Source organism: Hyphopichia burtonii (genome assembly GCF_001661395.1).
Source record: "Hyphopichia burtonii NRRL Y-1933 unplaced genomic scaffold HYPBUscaffold_3, whole genome shotgun sequence".
In the NCBI taxonomy this organism is placed as follows: domain Eukaryota; kingdom Fungi; phylum Ascomycota; class Pichiomycetes; order Serinales; family Debaryomycetaceae; genus Hyphopichia; species Hyphopichia burtonii.
In genome coordinates this window covers 1,521,992-1,538,452 of record NW_017963730.1, presented here as the reverse complement: position 1 = coordinate 1,538,452, position 16,461 = coordinate 1,521,992, and the positions used below count along the sequence as shown (strand labels likewise).

Below are 16,461 nucleotides of genomic sequence, written 5' to 3'. Positions count from 1 at the left end.
TTAGTTGTTAATCACTTCTTGGAGTTTGTGAGAATACTTATAAGTCCACTTTTTACGATAATTCTTTTTATATCGCTGTTTCCAATATATTTTTCAATACCATGCAGTAAAGCTTCGTTTAAGATTTCTGTTTCTGTCTTTGATATGAGATTTTTGAGACCTTTAAACAGTGCTCTTGCTTTCCCATTAACGAAAATATTGAAGGTAGTATAGGGAGATTCAATAATTTCAGAAACAGGATATGATTCAGCAAAAATAGTGTTCCAATCTTGGCCCAAAGACTTATGAAGCATTTCCCAAGCCTCTTCAGACACACAAGGAGTCACTGGAGACATTACCTTAAGAAGCTTTTTGTATGCATCCAAATATAATAATGGATTTATATAAACATTGTTTTTTAAAGAGTTATATATGCTATTGGTAGCTTTCATATAATCAGAAATAATTGTGTTGAAAGTTAAGTCTTCCTCTATCGATTTAGAAACAGAATTCACGAGAGTTGATATGTTGTTATAGAGTTCAAATTCATGGTCATTAAAATTTATGGAAGCAAATTTTACACCATCTAACTCAACGTCTTTAATTTCTGATACTTTTTCATTAGAAGGGCGAGTTGGCTGTTCTCTCACAAGTTTAACAATGTTTTTCTCCATGGCTAAAACTTTACGTAACCAACGATCAACGCCTTGTATCTGCTCTTCGTTCCAGTTTAAAACATCATGTAATGGAGCTTGAAAAAGCATATGTGCTCTAGTCGCGTCAGCTCCATACTTTCTAATGCATTCAGCAGGGTCAGCGCCGTTGTACTTCGATTTAGACATCTTTTCATACGAAATCAATGGTTTCAACCCTGATTCAATAATTTTTGGTTCAGAGGGATTCGATAAATCCAATTCATTTGGTTTCAAGAAGCGTCCATTTGTTGGATCAGTATAGGTTTTACCATGTACCATACCTTGTGTGACCAACTGTTTAATTGGCTCATTTTTGAGTGACAGACCGTCCCATAAGTTTGCATCAGCCAAAAATTTTCCAATAAATCTAGAATAAAGTAAATGTAAGATAGCGTGTTCCACACCACCGATATACATGTCAACAGGCAAATGACTGTTCACCTTACTAGCTTCAAAGGGCTTTTTGGTATTGCGGGGGTCTAAATAACGGAAAAAGTACCATGAAGAGTCCATGAATGTATCCATTGTATCAGTATCTCTCTTAGCATCACCACCGCATGAAGGGCATTTAGTGTTCACAAACGACTCCATTTGGCCCAAAGGATTTCCTTTATCGAAAGTAGCACGTTCAACTTTTGGTAACAAAACAGGCAACTGTTCATCTGGAACTGGGACAATACCGCAATCATTACAATGAACTATCGGTATCGGAGCACCCCAATACCTTTGACGACTTATAAGCCAGTCCCTTAATCTAAGTTGGGTAGACTTTGAACCCAATTGTTGCAACTCCAAGGCATTAACTATTTCCTCAGCAGCTTGTTTGCAGGTCTTTCCATTATATTCTCCCATGTCTGCACGGCCATTTTCAAGCTTGGAACTGTCGTATAAAACTCCATTTTTGGATGTAAAAACCTTAGCTAATTTGGATTTAATTTTTGAAGGCCCAACAGTAGGAATCGGTGGAATTTCAGGATTTTGAAGTTTCCAGAATTCTGCATCCCTTTCATCGTGAGCAGGACAACCCATGACGGCCCCATGACCGTAAGAGCCAATAACATAAGGAGCCGCATATATTGGAACATCAAAATTTGTGTACTTCTTGTTATTAGTATCTATAGGTATAGAAGTACGTATACTTTTCAACATATATCCATCTTTGGAATCTGCAGGGGCATCTGCTGCTTCTTCAATGAATTTCTGTAATTCAAGATCTGATTCTGCTGCTTTCAAAACAATAGGATGGTTTAAAGCTAAAGCAACAAACTGTACACTGAACAAGGTATCTGGTCTGGTGGTGAAAACTTTAATCTGTGATTTTGCGGAGGCATCAGTATTGAATGTTATTTGAGCCCCATTGGATTGGCCAATCCAATGACGCTGCATGGTCTTCACTTTTTCCGGCCATTGGTCCAAAACATTTAAGTCTTTGTTCAAGCTAGATGCATATTTGGTGATCTTGATGAACCACTGCTCAAGGTTCCTTTTTTCTACAATAGCACCAGATCTCCATGATCTGCCTTCGGCATCCACTTGTTCATTAGCTAAAACAGTTTGATCTATTGGATCCCAATTAATTTCTGCGTCTTTACGATAAACCAAATCATGCTCTAATAATAATAAAAATATCTTTTGGGTCCACTTGTAAAATTCTGGGGAACATGTTGAAATCTCTCGGTCCCAATCAAAATCGGCAAGCATTAAACTCATTTGTTCTTTCATTTTCTTGATATTACTTTCGGTCCATATGGCTGGGTCCATTCCTCTTTCTACTGCGGCATTTTCGGCTGGAAGACCAAAAGCATCCCACCCCATTGGATGGACAACATTGTAACCTTTAAGTCTTTTAAATCTTGCAACCACATCACTTATGGTATACACTCTTAAATGGCCCATATGCAACAAACCTGAAGGATAAGGGAACATGGAGAGTGAATAAAAAGGTTCGGCTTTTTCATTAACCAAATGCTTGGTGGGATGTAAGGAATTATCTGGAGAAAGTTGTCTCCATATGGCTGACCATTTAGCATCAAGTTTATTGAGTTCAATTTCCTGACTCTTCTGAACTTGGAGACAGTTTGTCGATAAAGAAAACAGCCTCTGAAGAGACTTTTTTATTCGAGACACCTTCCCGACACATTTTTGAGTAAACATCCTAAAGGTTCTGATATTGCCTTAGATATGGTGAAGTTTAGATTCTGAGCTTGATTTATCTCGACTTCTCGCGTTTTAAAAAGAAAATTTAAACCTGAAAAAAGTGAAAAATTTAGAACTTCAGATGAATGCGAAACCAATGCTACAACATAAAGATACAAATTAAGTAAATATTATACAATTATAAAATACATAAAAATACAAATATGATGCCCTAGGTGACCAGCTAACTACCTATCATAAGCAGGTTCATTTCTCTGGTTCATCAAAGTTTTCAAGGAAGTGAATAACAAGTCGCAAAGGCCTTTATAGCCTAACCTATCAAGTTTTCTTAATACCCTAAGTCTCACCTCGTCATAAGGAATACCTAGCCATTCACTATTTGGATCCCTGTATAACTGAGTCGCAGTAGTTTCTTTCAATGGGCCTGGGTGTCTTTGGGTTAGCCTTTCAGTTTCATCCTCAAAGTTCCAAACAATTTCGGCTGCAATTAGAGAAAAGCTGGGGTTATGAAAAATATTGCCGGCCGAAGTAACACTTACAAGGTTTGAGAAACTGAACGCAGGCAAAGTTCCTAACTTATGCAAGAATTCTGGCGGTAGTAAAAATGACTTGTTCGAAGATTCTTTTGATGGATAGTAGTAGAAAGCCTTGTCTCTCCAAAGAAAGTTCAAAGTATCCATAACATATGTGTTTTGAATTGTCTGTAAATTTTTTTTAGTTTCAGGATACCTATAAGTTTTTATGTAGGCGATATATCCACAGACTTCGGAAATGACAAGAGGATTAAAAGTAAATAATAAATTATAAATTAAAGGGGGAGGAATAAATACTCCTGTCGGTTCTAAAAACTCTTGGAAGTGGTTATTATCAAATGTTTTAATGAACCTGAATAGCTTTAAAAGAGAAAACTTAACTTCCAAAGTCAATAACGACTTTTCAATAATAAAGGCGTATATCATTGGAATTGATGAGTTAATTATCTTGAAAAAGTTGAACTTTGTCTCCTGATTGCAGTTCGGATTTTTTACTTTGGAGTACCATGTCGAAAATAAATAGCTAAGCTCTTTTAATAGAAGTGATGTTATCTCAGCTTTGCGAAGCTTGTGACTTTCAGTTAGTACTTTGAAATCAATTTCATTTAAGAGATTACTCAATAGTTCATCCTTGAAGACTGATGGATTAATTACAGGCAAGTATTTTAGTAGTTTGATTCTTAGCTTAATAATTTCATGCTTTTCTGAGTTCGAAGTGCAATTGTTTAAATGGGTGCCGAATTTATAGCATAAGAAATCAATCATCAGTTTTAGTGTCAAGGTCCCAGAGCTGGAAGCCATAAGCCGTTCGATTTTGTCAAAAAGTTCTTGGAAGTCTTTGAAAGATAAATTGTCATCGAGAATGCTTAATCGAATAAAGTATTCAAGCTTAGTTATCGATTCTGAAAAATTATTATTAGCCAACAAGCCTTGTGTGACAAGAAAGTATACTTTGAATTTGTTTGCAATAGATAAAGGAGCATTGGTAGAAGGGCTAACTAAAGAATTGATGTTGATGAACCTGATATTGTTCAAGTTGTTTATAAATGTTCTGCAATCATTACAGTCATTAATTGAAACAGCTGTAGAGGTCAGAGACCCATTGAATTCTAGGAAATCTAAGTCAGCAGTTTCTGAATTATATCTGTTGCTTATATTTCGTCTTCGTCTTTTAATCGAACGAGAGAAATCGTCATATTGTTTAATATTCGAATGCATAATATTCTCGACTTCTTTTAGCCTTGGTTCACCTCTCAATCCATTAATAATCTTGATATCATTTAATTTTTCTAAAAATCTAGGATCTGGGTAACTGAAAGTTCGAAGATCGACTAGGGAAATAGAGTTTAAATCATACTCCGTGTTATTTGGTGCAAGTTTATTGTAATCCAAATTTGGATTTATAGTCTTGAAAAATACTAGTAAACTTTTCAAGCTGTTATCTAATGGAAACTTGAGGAATAATTCAACTACAAGTTGAGCATGCCAAGGTTTGAATGAGTAAAGAGTGTGGCTTCTTAGCTGAATGGAGTCTATTTTAACCGATTTATTGCTATTCAATATAGTAATGAAAATCAAGTTTGCTATGAATGGTCTCAGGAATTCGAAAGGAAGAAGATTGAAAAGAATCGGTAATAACCTATTTAAAGTCTTGAACACCTTAGGACCAAACAAATGTAAGGAGCAAATAAGCCATTCTAGTAAATTCTGTTGATTAGATTTAGCCAAATGTTTCAGCTTTTGTTTTCCGCCGTCTTTGTAATAAACTTCTGGTGTTCCGATGCTACTGAGTATTAGATATATTACTTCATGTGGAAGTATATATAACCCATTGGGCAACAAGGACATGATCAAAATATTTTTGGTTGTAGTGGCAGTAACATCTTTGAAGATTAATTCTATCAATCCATCAAACTCTTTCTTGTCTAGCCCTGAAACACTGACAAGCGAATGAAGCTCTTTTGCAATTGTTGGTTGATCTTCCTTAAATTCCAATTGTTTGATGAGATTATGAATAGTTTTCGCCTGTTCCTTCTGCCTGGATTGTTCATTTATATCTGGAGACATTATTATCCATAGTATGCAAGTTTTAAATGTAAGATAGGAGTGTTATATATAGTTCCACGTACCCTATGCATGTCTAAGATGTTTATATCTTCAGCTATTTGTTTTCATTTTTCTTTGGTAGTAGAGGACCCGTACACCTGCTTTTGCTATGCAATACAAGACTATATATTTTTGCAATAATTGACTAAATGAAGTTTAGCTAATATACATTGACTTTTCTATACATTTCTCTATCAAATACCTCCGGCTTCTCTATACCATCTGATAGCTCTATCAAAACTGATAATACAAAGCCCCTCGTTCGAGTCACCACCTGCTCCACCTCTTATACCTCGTTCTATAAACTGGACACCACTAACAACACTCTGGTCCACTGATTCGTCGTGTTCAGTATCTTCTAGATCGGATATAGAGACTTTTATGGTGGCTTCTCTCTCTCTTGACTCCAAATTCCATATTCTTACGCATTTATCAAAACCACAACTTGCCAATAATTTACCTTCAGAATCAAAACTCAATCCCATTACCCATCCATCATGAGCGAAACCACCGATTTTGTTTTTAGAGCTATGAGAAGGAGTGGTTAAAGAACCAATGTTTTCACCATATTCGACATCGTACAATGTGATTGTACCGGAGGATTGATTATCACGAGCCACCGCAAGTATAGATCCACCCGGTGAAAATTCAACTACTCTTGGAATTGAGCTAGATGCAGAGCCTTTACCAGTTTGCTGTAAGTCGGTTGAATGAAAGGTGTACACTGGTTTCATGGCGGCAAAATCATATAAAATCACATCTCCGTTTGTATAACCAATAGCCACTTGTTTGTCTTTCTTAGATACAGAAAGAGAATTAGGAAATGAATTATCAGTACCATTGGCATTTAGTTTACCTGCTAACTCAATGGAAACCGATATGTCAATACTATTTTCTGTGGAATTTATCTTCAAATCATATACCGAAGTTGATCCTGAGGCATGAGTGGCAAATAAAAAATCTTGTTGGCCCAATGGATTCTTATAGAAGCCTGGACACCAGAAAGATGCTTTGAATTCATTGCCAGTATCCACATCTGCAAAAGTTGATAAATCATCATTAACAAAAGATTTTACGACAATTGACCCATCAAAATTGGCAAATGCTAAAAGAACAACTTTAACTTTAGTAGAAGGCATTATGTTTTCGTAAACACTTACGTGATGCACTCCATATTTGCTTATAAACTTCTTAACAACGAAAGCATTTGGGTCATGGGCTTCGTCTTGCTTGTTATCCCAAAAATTTGCATATCCATCGCTAGATACAGTAACTGTGTACTTATTCGTAATTGCTAATCCCAGGACGTCCAGTTCATGAGCCTTTGCCGCACTCACTGTGGATATATATTGCTTCCCCATTACTTGAAGGATTGACTGTTTCAGAGCTGGCCTTGTAAACGATGATTAGTTTGGTTGTACGCCGCCGAAAAGAGTTCTGATTTTTTCATAGAGTACTTCTCATTGAATAAGCAATACTCCTCTATTCGTGGTACGGAGGTTTGGTAACGACTACTTCTACATTAGACCAACAACACTTACCTTATCTAGAGTCTGTACCATAAGTAGGAGATAGCTTGTACCTATTGTGGTTAATGCTTGTGAATAATTAAGTTTTATAGAGAAAAACCAGTTGAGTTTGTAAGCACTTTGTAGCAATCCTTTGTGGATATATTGCAAAATTAAAACAAAATGAGTAAAAAAGTAGGAGTTTTTTTTAACCAACTCTTTTGCAACCAAGTAAGGATTAACAAGCGGAAGTTACAAATGTTTACAAGACTATTTTCTGCAAATAATGCTGATTCAAGCCAGCCGGAAAGGGCCCCATTGCTTCGTAACGATTCTTCTTCAACTTCTGATGCTGAGGAATTGACTGAAGAGATATCTGAGGACCAGGTTCCTCCTTTGACTACTAGAAGACATACTTTTAGTCACCCGTATCACGAGAGTGTACTTCTTGACGATTCTATGCTAAATGATTCTTCCTTCAATCAAAGTTTTGATCCTTTTGATGCCCAACATTCTCTCAAAAGAAGTAAAAGCTTTGCAGTTTTTACGGAAAAAGAAGAGATCACAATCCATCGAGCCAAAGTTAGCTCTAATAAAATTGTTCATTTCAACACCTCATTGATTGATTCTAATAACTCAAGGAATTGCTCCGCAGAATCAAAGATGGGAACGGAAGAGGAATCCTTAGGAAAAATTTCACAAATTCTTCACAGAGAAGAGCCAAAGTCTCCAAGAACAAGAGAGTCTGGCAATTTCGAGCCAGTGGTGACAAACCGTGTTAAAGATTTAAGATTAGTATTGGAATCCGAGTCGACGCACGATAAAGACGACGAAATGCTTTCTGGGTCCGAAACTTTTGCAACAACGAAGTCTTTTCATTCTACTGCTTCAAAGAAACCTATTGTGAGGTTGAATCTGAACCAAATCAACGAGCTCTTTCCAACAGAGTTAGATTGCACGTTGCTGAAAGCTCCAGAGTCCCCCACTTTTCTGGGATCTGATTTATCTGAAAATTTTGAGAATGAAAGCTTAGAAGGGTTATTTGAATCATCAAAAAACGGAAGCCAAGGTGGTGAGTGTGATCCACAAATAACGGCCACGTTAACAAAAGTGTTAGACAACTCCTTGGGGATTGAAGATTTAGACTTGGAGAATAATCTTCGAATATCTAGTTCAGTAAGAGAAATCAGTTGCCAAATATATCTCTATTGGAAAAATGACAAAGAGAATAAAGGGGACTTATTGGAATACTTGGGGAAAAGGGTAAATATTCAAAATGACTTAGAAAAAGAGAACCGACTTTTGAAAAGTGAAATAAAATTAACTGCAGAAAAGTTAGCCACGGAAAAAGAGATAACCACCAGCTTACAGCATTCAAACCAGAAACTTCAAGAAGAATTAGATGGAAAAAATTTGGCAGTCAATGAAATGAAAAATGAGCTCAAGGAATTTGAAAAAGAGAATGATAATCAGCTTCTGGTCATTAGTCAATTAAATCAACGTATGAAAAATTTTGAAATGAAAGAAGAAGAAAATGAAGTCCAACTTGCTCAATTGAATGAAATCGTAACAGTTTATAAGAAATCATTCGAAATCAACAAGACCTTGTCTAATGAAGAGCTATCGCATCATATTCAGAATGTAAAAGAGAAGGAAACAGCTTCTATAATACAGATCCAAGAGCTCAATTCCGAGATTGAAAAACTCAAAGTAGAATTAAAGAAGTCAAATGATTCTCTTACTTCAAGCGAGTCAGAAACAAGGAAATTACTGAACTCAGTAAAAAGCTTGAAAGAAAAAGAACTATTGACAGATAATTTACGAACTAAAATTACCTTTCTACAAGATTCCAATTCTTCTAAAACCCTGCAAATAAAAGACTTGGAAACAGAGAATACAAATTTAAAAGAAGAATTAAAAGATCAAATCGAGAAAAATAAAGCTGTTCTTGACAAAATCAAAGTTTCAGAAGACAAAAATAAAGCTTATACGGAAGAATTGGAAAAATTGAAGGCACAGCAAATCATTTTGGAAAATCAATTACAAGAAGATAGAATGAATTCACTGCAGGAAAAAGAGCTATACTCTAAATTTGAAAAACTCATTTCAAAATCGATCTTTACAAATAATAAAGTTATTGAAGACCTCAAATATGAAATTAAGGAGCTCAAGGAAAACAACGCTTCAATAAACTTGAAGTTAACGGAAACAATGAAGGAAAAAGACGAAAAAAACATACAATTAAAGAGAATGACCCAAATGATTGAAGAGAGTGACGAAGCTCTTAAGAAAAACTTGGATATATTCAATAAAGAAACCGAAAGTTTAGAGAAAGATTTCAAAAACAGTCAAGAGCTTATTTGCAAGCTTGAAGCTGAAAATGATCAAAAAAATAAGGCCTTACAAAAAAGAGAACAAGAGTTTACTGAGTATCAACAGAATTCAAGTTCAAGTTTGAAGAAAATCACTTTGGATAAAACCTGCTTGGAAATATCCAATGATATCCTCTCATACAGCTTTAAAAGACTAGTGAAGGATATATTTGAGTGCTTACATCCAGTTTTAACTGAAAAACCTATAGAAGATTTCTCTTTACGCTACTACGAGTTCATAAAGATCACAGCATTCGACACAAATGACTCACAACTCATTTCAGCAATTACGAATTTTTTGAGGAACTGTCTTAAGCAAATACTAAGCCAGTACAAAGAGGTTGAACAGAGATTGGGATTCGAAGTCGAAGACAAACAAAGATATTTCGAAAGCCTCTTAGAGAAATATACAACACTTGTTTTGGACTTACAGAAGATTGGCCGTAAAAAACATCCCAACAAAAAGTCCTTGAAATGACTTTGCTGGGTAGTTATATAAGTTAATTAGCATAGTTGTTTAGTATTTGCAATCACGTATGTTTGTGTTATTTTGTAAATTATTTCGCAGCATTTTTTTGTGGTTGATGGATACATATAAAAGGTATTCTAATTTCTTCATTAGCAAGATCTTCTTTACCGGATATACAAAGAATGTCAGATGCCTTTCAGTCGTCTCCAGGGTTGAAAGGCGAAGCTGGATATTTTACCTTTCCAAAGAGGAGGTTGCAAGACTTTATTTTACCAAAACCGGTGAACTTCAAGGCTAAATGGAGTTCTTCAAGAGCCAAGTTCACATCAAAGCATGAATGGATTAAGACTATTTTCAGAGGTGTAACCCCAAACCAAGCAAAAGATTCCAGAGGCCTTGGAACTGACTCTCCCATGGTTTCGGATACAACAACTCTAGTCCGAATCGCAAGTTGCAACGTTTCAAGTATGTCATCCAGTCAAAGCTATACAGATTTTCAAGTTCCAATGAAAAACAACCTCAGCACTGGTGCTACCATTGCTAGAAAAAAATCATTCTTGACGAATATCAGACAAAAGATATATGGGGAACAAAACAAGGAGATTGAGGCAGACGAACCAAAGATTTTGACCAGTACTAAAGAAGAAACGCAAAAAGTGCAAAATTCCACCAACACCGTTTTCGATGGTATTATCCTAAATGACCCTAGTTTATTAAAATGTGAACGTGATCCAAATAACACCTTATTGGAAATGTCATCTGCTCTTTACGAATCACACTATGATCATTCCTGTGCTTTACCAGAGTTACCAAAAGAGCTTCCAGAAAACCAGCATAAAAAATGGGAGAGAAGTCAAAAACTCAGAAGAGCAGCTTCCAGGTCACAATCCAAGCTTCTGCTAGTTTCTAGCAAGAGCCTTGAAAACATTAATAGTAGAAGGAAGGTCTCTGAACTAACCACATCTGCTAACGAAACCAAAGCTCTTTCTACTAGATTAAATCCAGTCGACTTGATTCCAAAAACGTCTAGAGATCTTTTGAAAGCCACTACCCAGGTCAGTGATATCAAATCTTCGGGTGTTGCCGTAACAAACGCACCCACCATGTCAGGTATCTACAAAATTAATGAAGCTACACCAAACACTCGAAAGCGTCATAAACCCAGGCTCAGACTTCTCTCCGAGAGCTCTGATCCAAAGATCATGGCTAGTCTTGACTTCAGCTACTTGGAGAAAATGAGAAAAAAATTGAACATGCTGACGCATAGGCCATATCAAAACTGATGGACCTCTGATCTTTCAAGCTGCTAAAGTTATCTATTTAGACCTGAGCTTTCTAATATATAAAGTAAACGCATATGTTGTAAGTTAATTGTATTTCTGCGTACTGAAAAAAAAAAAATGTGTGTCTACCGTTTACTTCTGTAGAACTTTTTTTTTCCTCCTTAAGAAATATAAGGATTGAAGAGTCCTCTTATCCCTATAAGCCAAACTCGAAGCATTGGGAAGATGACGGTTACCGACGATCTCAATAACAGGTTCCTTGCTCAAATAGAGAAACAGAAAATTTTTAGTACTCCAACGTTTTCGAATGCAGAATGCCATGTATGTGTTAGGAACGGGTTCGATATATTCATCTCTATCGGTAACCTTATTAGAGCATGTCAGCTTTCTAACGAATCAGGAAACTACGGTATTCTTAACATTGATCTTAATACTGTGTTCAACATAAAGTCGATGGTGTTGAACCCATCTGGGACCATGCTTGCGGCAGTAGGTGATTCATCAATTTGTTTATTTACTTTACCTCAAACCATCGATAACAACCTTGTTAACCAAAGTCATATTTATGGAATAGAGGGCCTCGAAGGAAGTAAGATCAAGAAGGTTTTATGGCATCCTGCAATGCCATTGGACGCAGGATTAGTCATTTTGACCGAAGACTCTCGTATCATATTGTATAATGTCACAACATCCACCGAAGTTCCACAATTATCAATTGATTTGAAAAAATTTCTGAATTTTAAAAGTCAAGCTAGTTCGATTTCTTTTGGTTCTGCCGACAACTTAGCCGGGTACTTGACTCTCTATGTCGCTTCGACTAATGGTGATATTTTTGCAATTTATCCCTTTTTAGCAGAGAAAGGAAAAGTCAGATGTACTCATCAACAAGTTGAGCAGTTGCATGAAAATGCTTCGAAGATATTAGGCACAATCAATAATAAATTTCCTTCTACCAGTATTATGGAAGTTGCTACAGACACTGGCTTGAAAGCTCGTGCTATAAAACATTATCAATATATTTCACACATGAAGAAAGCAGCTGATAAAGTCATGAAGTTGGAGGATTCAAACCCGGGCTTCACTCCTATAATCGAAGTCAATCAAAAGGGTGACGACGTTAGCCTTCAAGGGCCATTGAATATCGCGGGAGCCGAAAACATACCAGAAGCAGAACGCAAGCCTAGCATTATTGATTTAATAGAAATCTCCAGTAATGATGATACAATATTTCTCTCTGCTTTATGTTCGAATAGTTCTGGTGAAACTTTCGTTCGTTATTTCATCCAAGACTCCCCTCTCATGATGAGTTGGAAATCCGATGAAGAAGACGAGGAAGAACTTGTTCAAGCTGAAGAAGAAAAAGCCAAAGCGTCCCTTGAAAACAAGAATAAGCTTGGTTATGCTAAACCTAAGAGAGGTTTTGGATTTGTTGCCATTCCCGAATCGAGTGGTACTAGAAATCACGACTCGAAAGAAGAGAACGCATTAACTAAGTTCGATAAAAAGCTAAACGAAAAGAAATTCGTTGAAGAGTCTTTATTATCCTTAAAGATTGCTGGTCATGATAATATTGGTAATTTTACAAAAGAGTTAAAGGGTTGTTTTAGAAAACTTTCTAATGATGCATCCAAAATAGCTATAATTTCTGGTGACAAAGTGCTTTTCATAGATACTCAAGCTTGGAGTGATAAGATTCTCGAGGCTCAGTCAAGTGATATTGATTTCATCCAGTATGATAAATTCAACTCCAAACATCCTAATCCCAAAGTACTACTATTAACTGATAACACTACTAATACAGGAGATTTCCTCGTTTTATTCTATAATTACAGAATTAGTATTGAAATCAGAAAGCTCGGAAAAGAAGAGAAAAAGAAGGAAGAAGAAAAGAAGGAAGAAGAAAAGAAGGAAGAAGAAAAGAAGGAAGAAGAAAAGAAGGAAATCAAAAATCCGCAATTACATATGCAGAAGGTTATTTATCCTTCTAATATTTCCCTAGTCAGTAAAGCTCCAATCGCTGAGCTTGATACCTATTTAAAAGACTTGAAAAATCAAAATTACAGTGATAGCTACAAGGGAGTTGATAATGCAGTATTGACGAAAAAATTGAATTCGGAAGATACTCAAGTTTTACAAAGTATGAACGATGCTTCTCGCTTTTTCTTACAACTGGTTCAAGTATTTTCCAAAGCAATTTTTGGTGTTACGTCCAGACTTGAGTTGCAAACAAGTGATTTAAGACAACAAATTGAAACTCTCAATGAAGATAACAAAAAGATTGAAAAACAAGAATATTATGAGACAAATGAAAAACGAATTGAAGAATTGAAAAAGAAACAAAAGACTATCAATGAGAAACAAGAGGCTTTAAAGAAAAAGCTCATAGATTCAATACATAGACTTAGAAACAAAAGTTCATCCCCACTTTCAAAAGAAGAAAGGTTTTGGTTTAAAGAAATCAATTCATTGAACATTAAGATAAACAAAGACAACTCAGAAGACCTCAGCTTGATGGATAAGGTCAAATCTCTCAACGGACAATTGGAATCGGTTAAGGCCCAACAAAGTGGAGAAACTAAACTGGAGACAGAGGATGATGAATTGAGTAGAAGACTTCAAAGATTACGCTTAAGTCAGGATCTCACTAAGCTCAAAACGTGGTTACAAGAAGAAGGAAAATTAATTGATGTAGCAAGACACAAACTTGACGATCACATTAGTAAGATCAAGGTGTAATTGTGAAATAGCATTTTCTCTTTTTTTAAGTTTGATTAAAATTGTGTAAACTAATGATAAAAGGAAAATAGAATACACCTGTAGAAAGTAGGACGACCTTATTGTATATTCACACGGTTTACAATACTGTTTTATTATCGAGAGATTAAATCATGAAACATTATATCTAAAAACGCAAAGAAAAGTAAAGATGTATATACAAACGTTAATGTTCGATTGAAAGATACAAAAAAAAAAAAAGAATACAAATAGATGGAATAATCCATACGTTTAGTAAAAATTGAATTAAAAAGACATGAGATAATAATAAAAAAAAAAAAGTAGTATGAACGATTGCCAATTAAAAGGTATGGAGAAATAGTTTGAAATGAATACAGCGACACATGCTGGCGTAAAATGATTTGATTGTAAATGATACATTAATTAACAGCAGTGGTTGCATCAGGAATAGCGGTAGGATCTTGAGATTTTAATACATCAACGGCAGGACCTAATAATCTTGAAAAACCAGATTTACCTAAGGTAGCAACAATGACGGTATCCAATGCTTCAACGGTAGCTTGTCTTGGTAAATCATTTAAAAGAGCAACTTCACCAAAATAATCACCTTTACTAATTTTGGCCACAACACCAGCATTTTCCTTTGAAATTTGACAAGTACCACTTTCGATAAAATAGAAATTTTCACCTTGTTCACCTTCTTTAACAATTTTATCACCTTTATGATAAATTTCAGTACTCAAGGCATCGGCCAATTTTGATCTTTCATGACTTGATAAACTTGATAAGACTTTAACATCTTTTAAGAAATTTTCATACATTATTCTTTTATTAAAAGTACCTTCTAATAAGATACGACGGAAAGTTAAGCGATCCAAAGCCCAACAATTTACCCCATCATCTGAAGCAGCAATAGCGGTTGCAGCTCTTGGAGAATTATACATTAAAGCCAATTCACCAAAGGAAGAGCCTTCACCACTTGAATTAACTTTAGTACCATTAACATAGAAATCAACGGTACCATTTTCAATAATATAGAAAAAATCACCTTCATCACCTTGTTTAATAATTTCATCATTTTTTTTAAATTGTTTACGAGTTAAAACATCAATAACGGTTTTTTTCAGGTTTTCGTCTAATTGTTTGAATAAAAAGTTTGAAGTTAAAGTTTTTTGTAATTCTGATTTTTGCGAAGCAGTTAAATCGTTAGTTGGAGGTTTCCAAGAATCCGATTTAAATTTATCAGGATTAAGAGCCTCAGCGGAAACAGAAGTTCTTCTGTTAGCATTGAAGGCCACGGGGATTTTAGCAGGTATTGGGTTTGGATTTGAATTAGTAGAAGTGTTAGAATGAGAATTTGCAGAAGGATCATTTGGATCTAATTCTTGAAGTGGTTTTGAGAGGGTTTCTTGACCAACGCCAAACCCCCCTTTGAATAAGCCAGCTTTATCTTCTTGCTTTTCACCGTCATTCTTGGAGTTATTTTCATGCTGTATTGAATGAGGATCATTATCACCAAAAGGAGATTTAAAGCTAGGTTGTCTTGAATTAACCGTTACTCCATTACCAGTACCATTAACGTTAATGTTATCAACTTGAGGGAACAAGTTAATACCCGCAGCTTTAGCTTTTATTTGTTGAGACCATAATTGAGATCTTTGTAATTCTAATTTAGCGTTAAAGTAATTAGCACAAAATTGTAAAACATCAACAGGATTTTTACCAATAATTTCTTTTTGTAATTGGTTTAATTCATTAGTTATGAATTCTTGATTAGCAGTTGGAGTCATTTTGGTTAAAAATGCTAATTCTAATGAAGGATTGAATTAATTAAATGAGCAAACCTAATCACAGACAAAGAAAGACAAAAAAAAAAAAAAAGAAAAAGTAAAAAATGAAAGTGAAAATATAGCCACTATAAGACACAAGTGGCAATTGAGTAATTGAGTTGAAAAATGGAAAATGGATTGATTACCCGGGTGAGGAAGGTCTATTAAAAATAAGCTATTCTAATAGATAAAGTGATAAGAAGAAGAGTAGTTAATAGGAGCAAGTGCAATTCTAATGAGATCTTTCACTCACTTTTTCGTTAAAAATCCCTGAAATGACACTGCGGGCGCCAACCTGCAAACTCCCGGAGGCCAACCTGCGCTTATGGTGTTGCTGTTTTTTTGCAGATTAGAAATTGCGCTTGCCCCAGCAATCACCGACCCGTACACCAAACATTTTTATGAAAAAAAAACAAAAACCCAAAGAGAAAAAGAGAAAAATGTCGCACTCGGATTCCCGATTGGCCAGTGACCGGGAGTCGCGACATTTTGCCAACCTTTCCCCCGGAAATCGCCACCACGGTCGGTTCTTAAAAGGAAAAGTGATCGATTGCAAGTTGATGCCAGCTCTTGATGCGAAAGATAAGCCATAACACTAAGCCAATGTTGTAGGTCTACATCGAGTCCGCGTTACGAAAGCATAGAATAGATGGAAGAGTAGAATCTAACAGGAAGCTGACAAGAGCAAGTAAGTTACAGAGTGAATATGCCTACATGTAAGTATAAGTATTTGAGTAGGAAGAGTATTTAGTAAGAGTATTTAGTAAGAGTATTTAGTAAGCGTATTTAGTACG

At 35.5% G+C, this 16,461-nt stretch overlaps 6 protein-coding genes across 6 annotated transcripts; 2 read left to right on the top strand and 4 right to left on the bottom strand.

Moving 5' to 3' along the window:
* Positions 1-11: 11 nt before the first annotated feature.
* Positions 12-2,888, bottom strand: NAM2 (leucine--tRNA ligase; the record flags this gene model as incomplete). The annotated part of the gene is made up of 2 exons (XM_020222537.1): positions 2,785-2,888; positions 12-2,735 (listed from the first exon to the last, which is right to left on the bottom strand). The coding sequence occupies exons 1-2, from the start codon at positions 2,812-2,814 to the stop codon at positions 12-14; spliced, it is 2,754 nt and encodes a 917-aa protein (XP_020077227.1). The 5' UTR covers positions 2,815-2,888.
* Positions 2,889-3,082: 194 nt separating this feature from the next.
* Positions 3,083-5,359, bottom strand: HYPBUDRAFT_98305 (uncharacterized protein; the record flags this gene model as incomplete). The annotated part of the gene is made up of 1 exon (XM_020224011.1): positions 3,083-5,359. A coding segment is annotated over one exon (2,277 nt), but the record flags the coding sequence as incomplete, so codon positions are not given.
* Positions 5,360-5,596: 237 nt separating this feature from the next.
* SKI8 (SKI complex subunit WD repeat protein) lies at positions 5,597-6,883 on the bottom strand. Its single transcript, XM_020221188.1, has one exon. It carries the CDS (start codon positions 6,829-6,831, stop codon positions 5,665-5,667), a length of 1,167 nt encoding a protein of 388 aa, XP_020077225.1. The 5' UTR covers positions 6,832-6,883; the 3' UTR covers positions 5,597-5,664.
* Positions 6,884-9,915: 3,032 nt separating this feature from the next.
* On the top strand, positions 9,916-11,228 carry HYPBUDRAFT_202777 (uncharacterized protein). The gene has a single exon (XM_020223026.1). The coding sequence runs from the start codon at positions 10,002-10,004 to the stop codon at positions 11,100-11,102; it is 1,101 nt and encodes a 366-aa protein (XP_020077224.1). The 5' UTR covers positions 9,916-10,001; the 3' UTR covers positions 11,103-11,228.
* A 216-nt stretch (positions 11,229-11,444) lies between these two features.
* On the top strand, positions 11,445-13,902 carry NUP82 (linker nucleoporin). Its single transcript, XM_020219308.1, has 2 exons — positions 11,445-13,104; positions 13,195-13,902. The coding sequence occupies exons 1-2, from the start codon at positions 11,556-11,558 to the stop codon at positions 13,836-13,838; spliced, it is 2,193 nt and encodes a 730-aa protein (XP_020077223.1). The 5' UTR covers positions 11,445-11,555; the 3' UTR covers positions 13,839-13,902.
* A 146-nt stretch (positions 13,903-14,048) lies between these two features.
* Positions 14,049-15,628, bottom strand: BCY1 (cAMP-dependent protein kinase regulatory subunit; the record flags this gene model as incomplete). Its single annotated transcript, XM_020222536.1, has 1 exon — positions 14,049-15,628. The coding sequence occupies one exon, from the start codon at positions 15,626-15,628 to the stop codon at positions 14,258-14,260; it is 1,371 nt and encodes a 456-aa protein (XP_020077222.1). The 3' UTR covers positions 14,049-14,257.
* Positions 15,629-16,461: the final 833 nt, after the last annotated feature.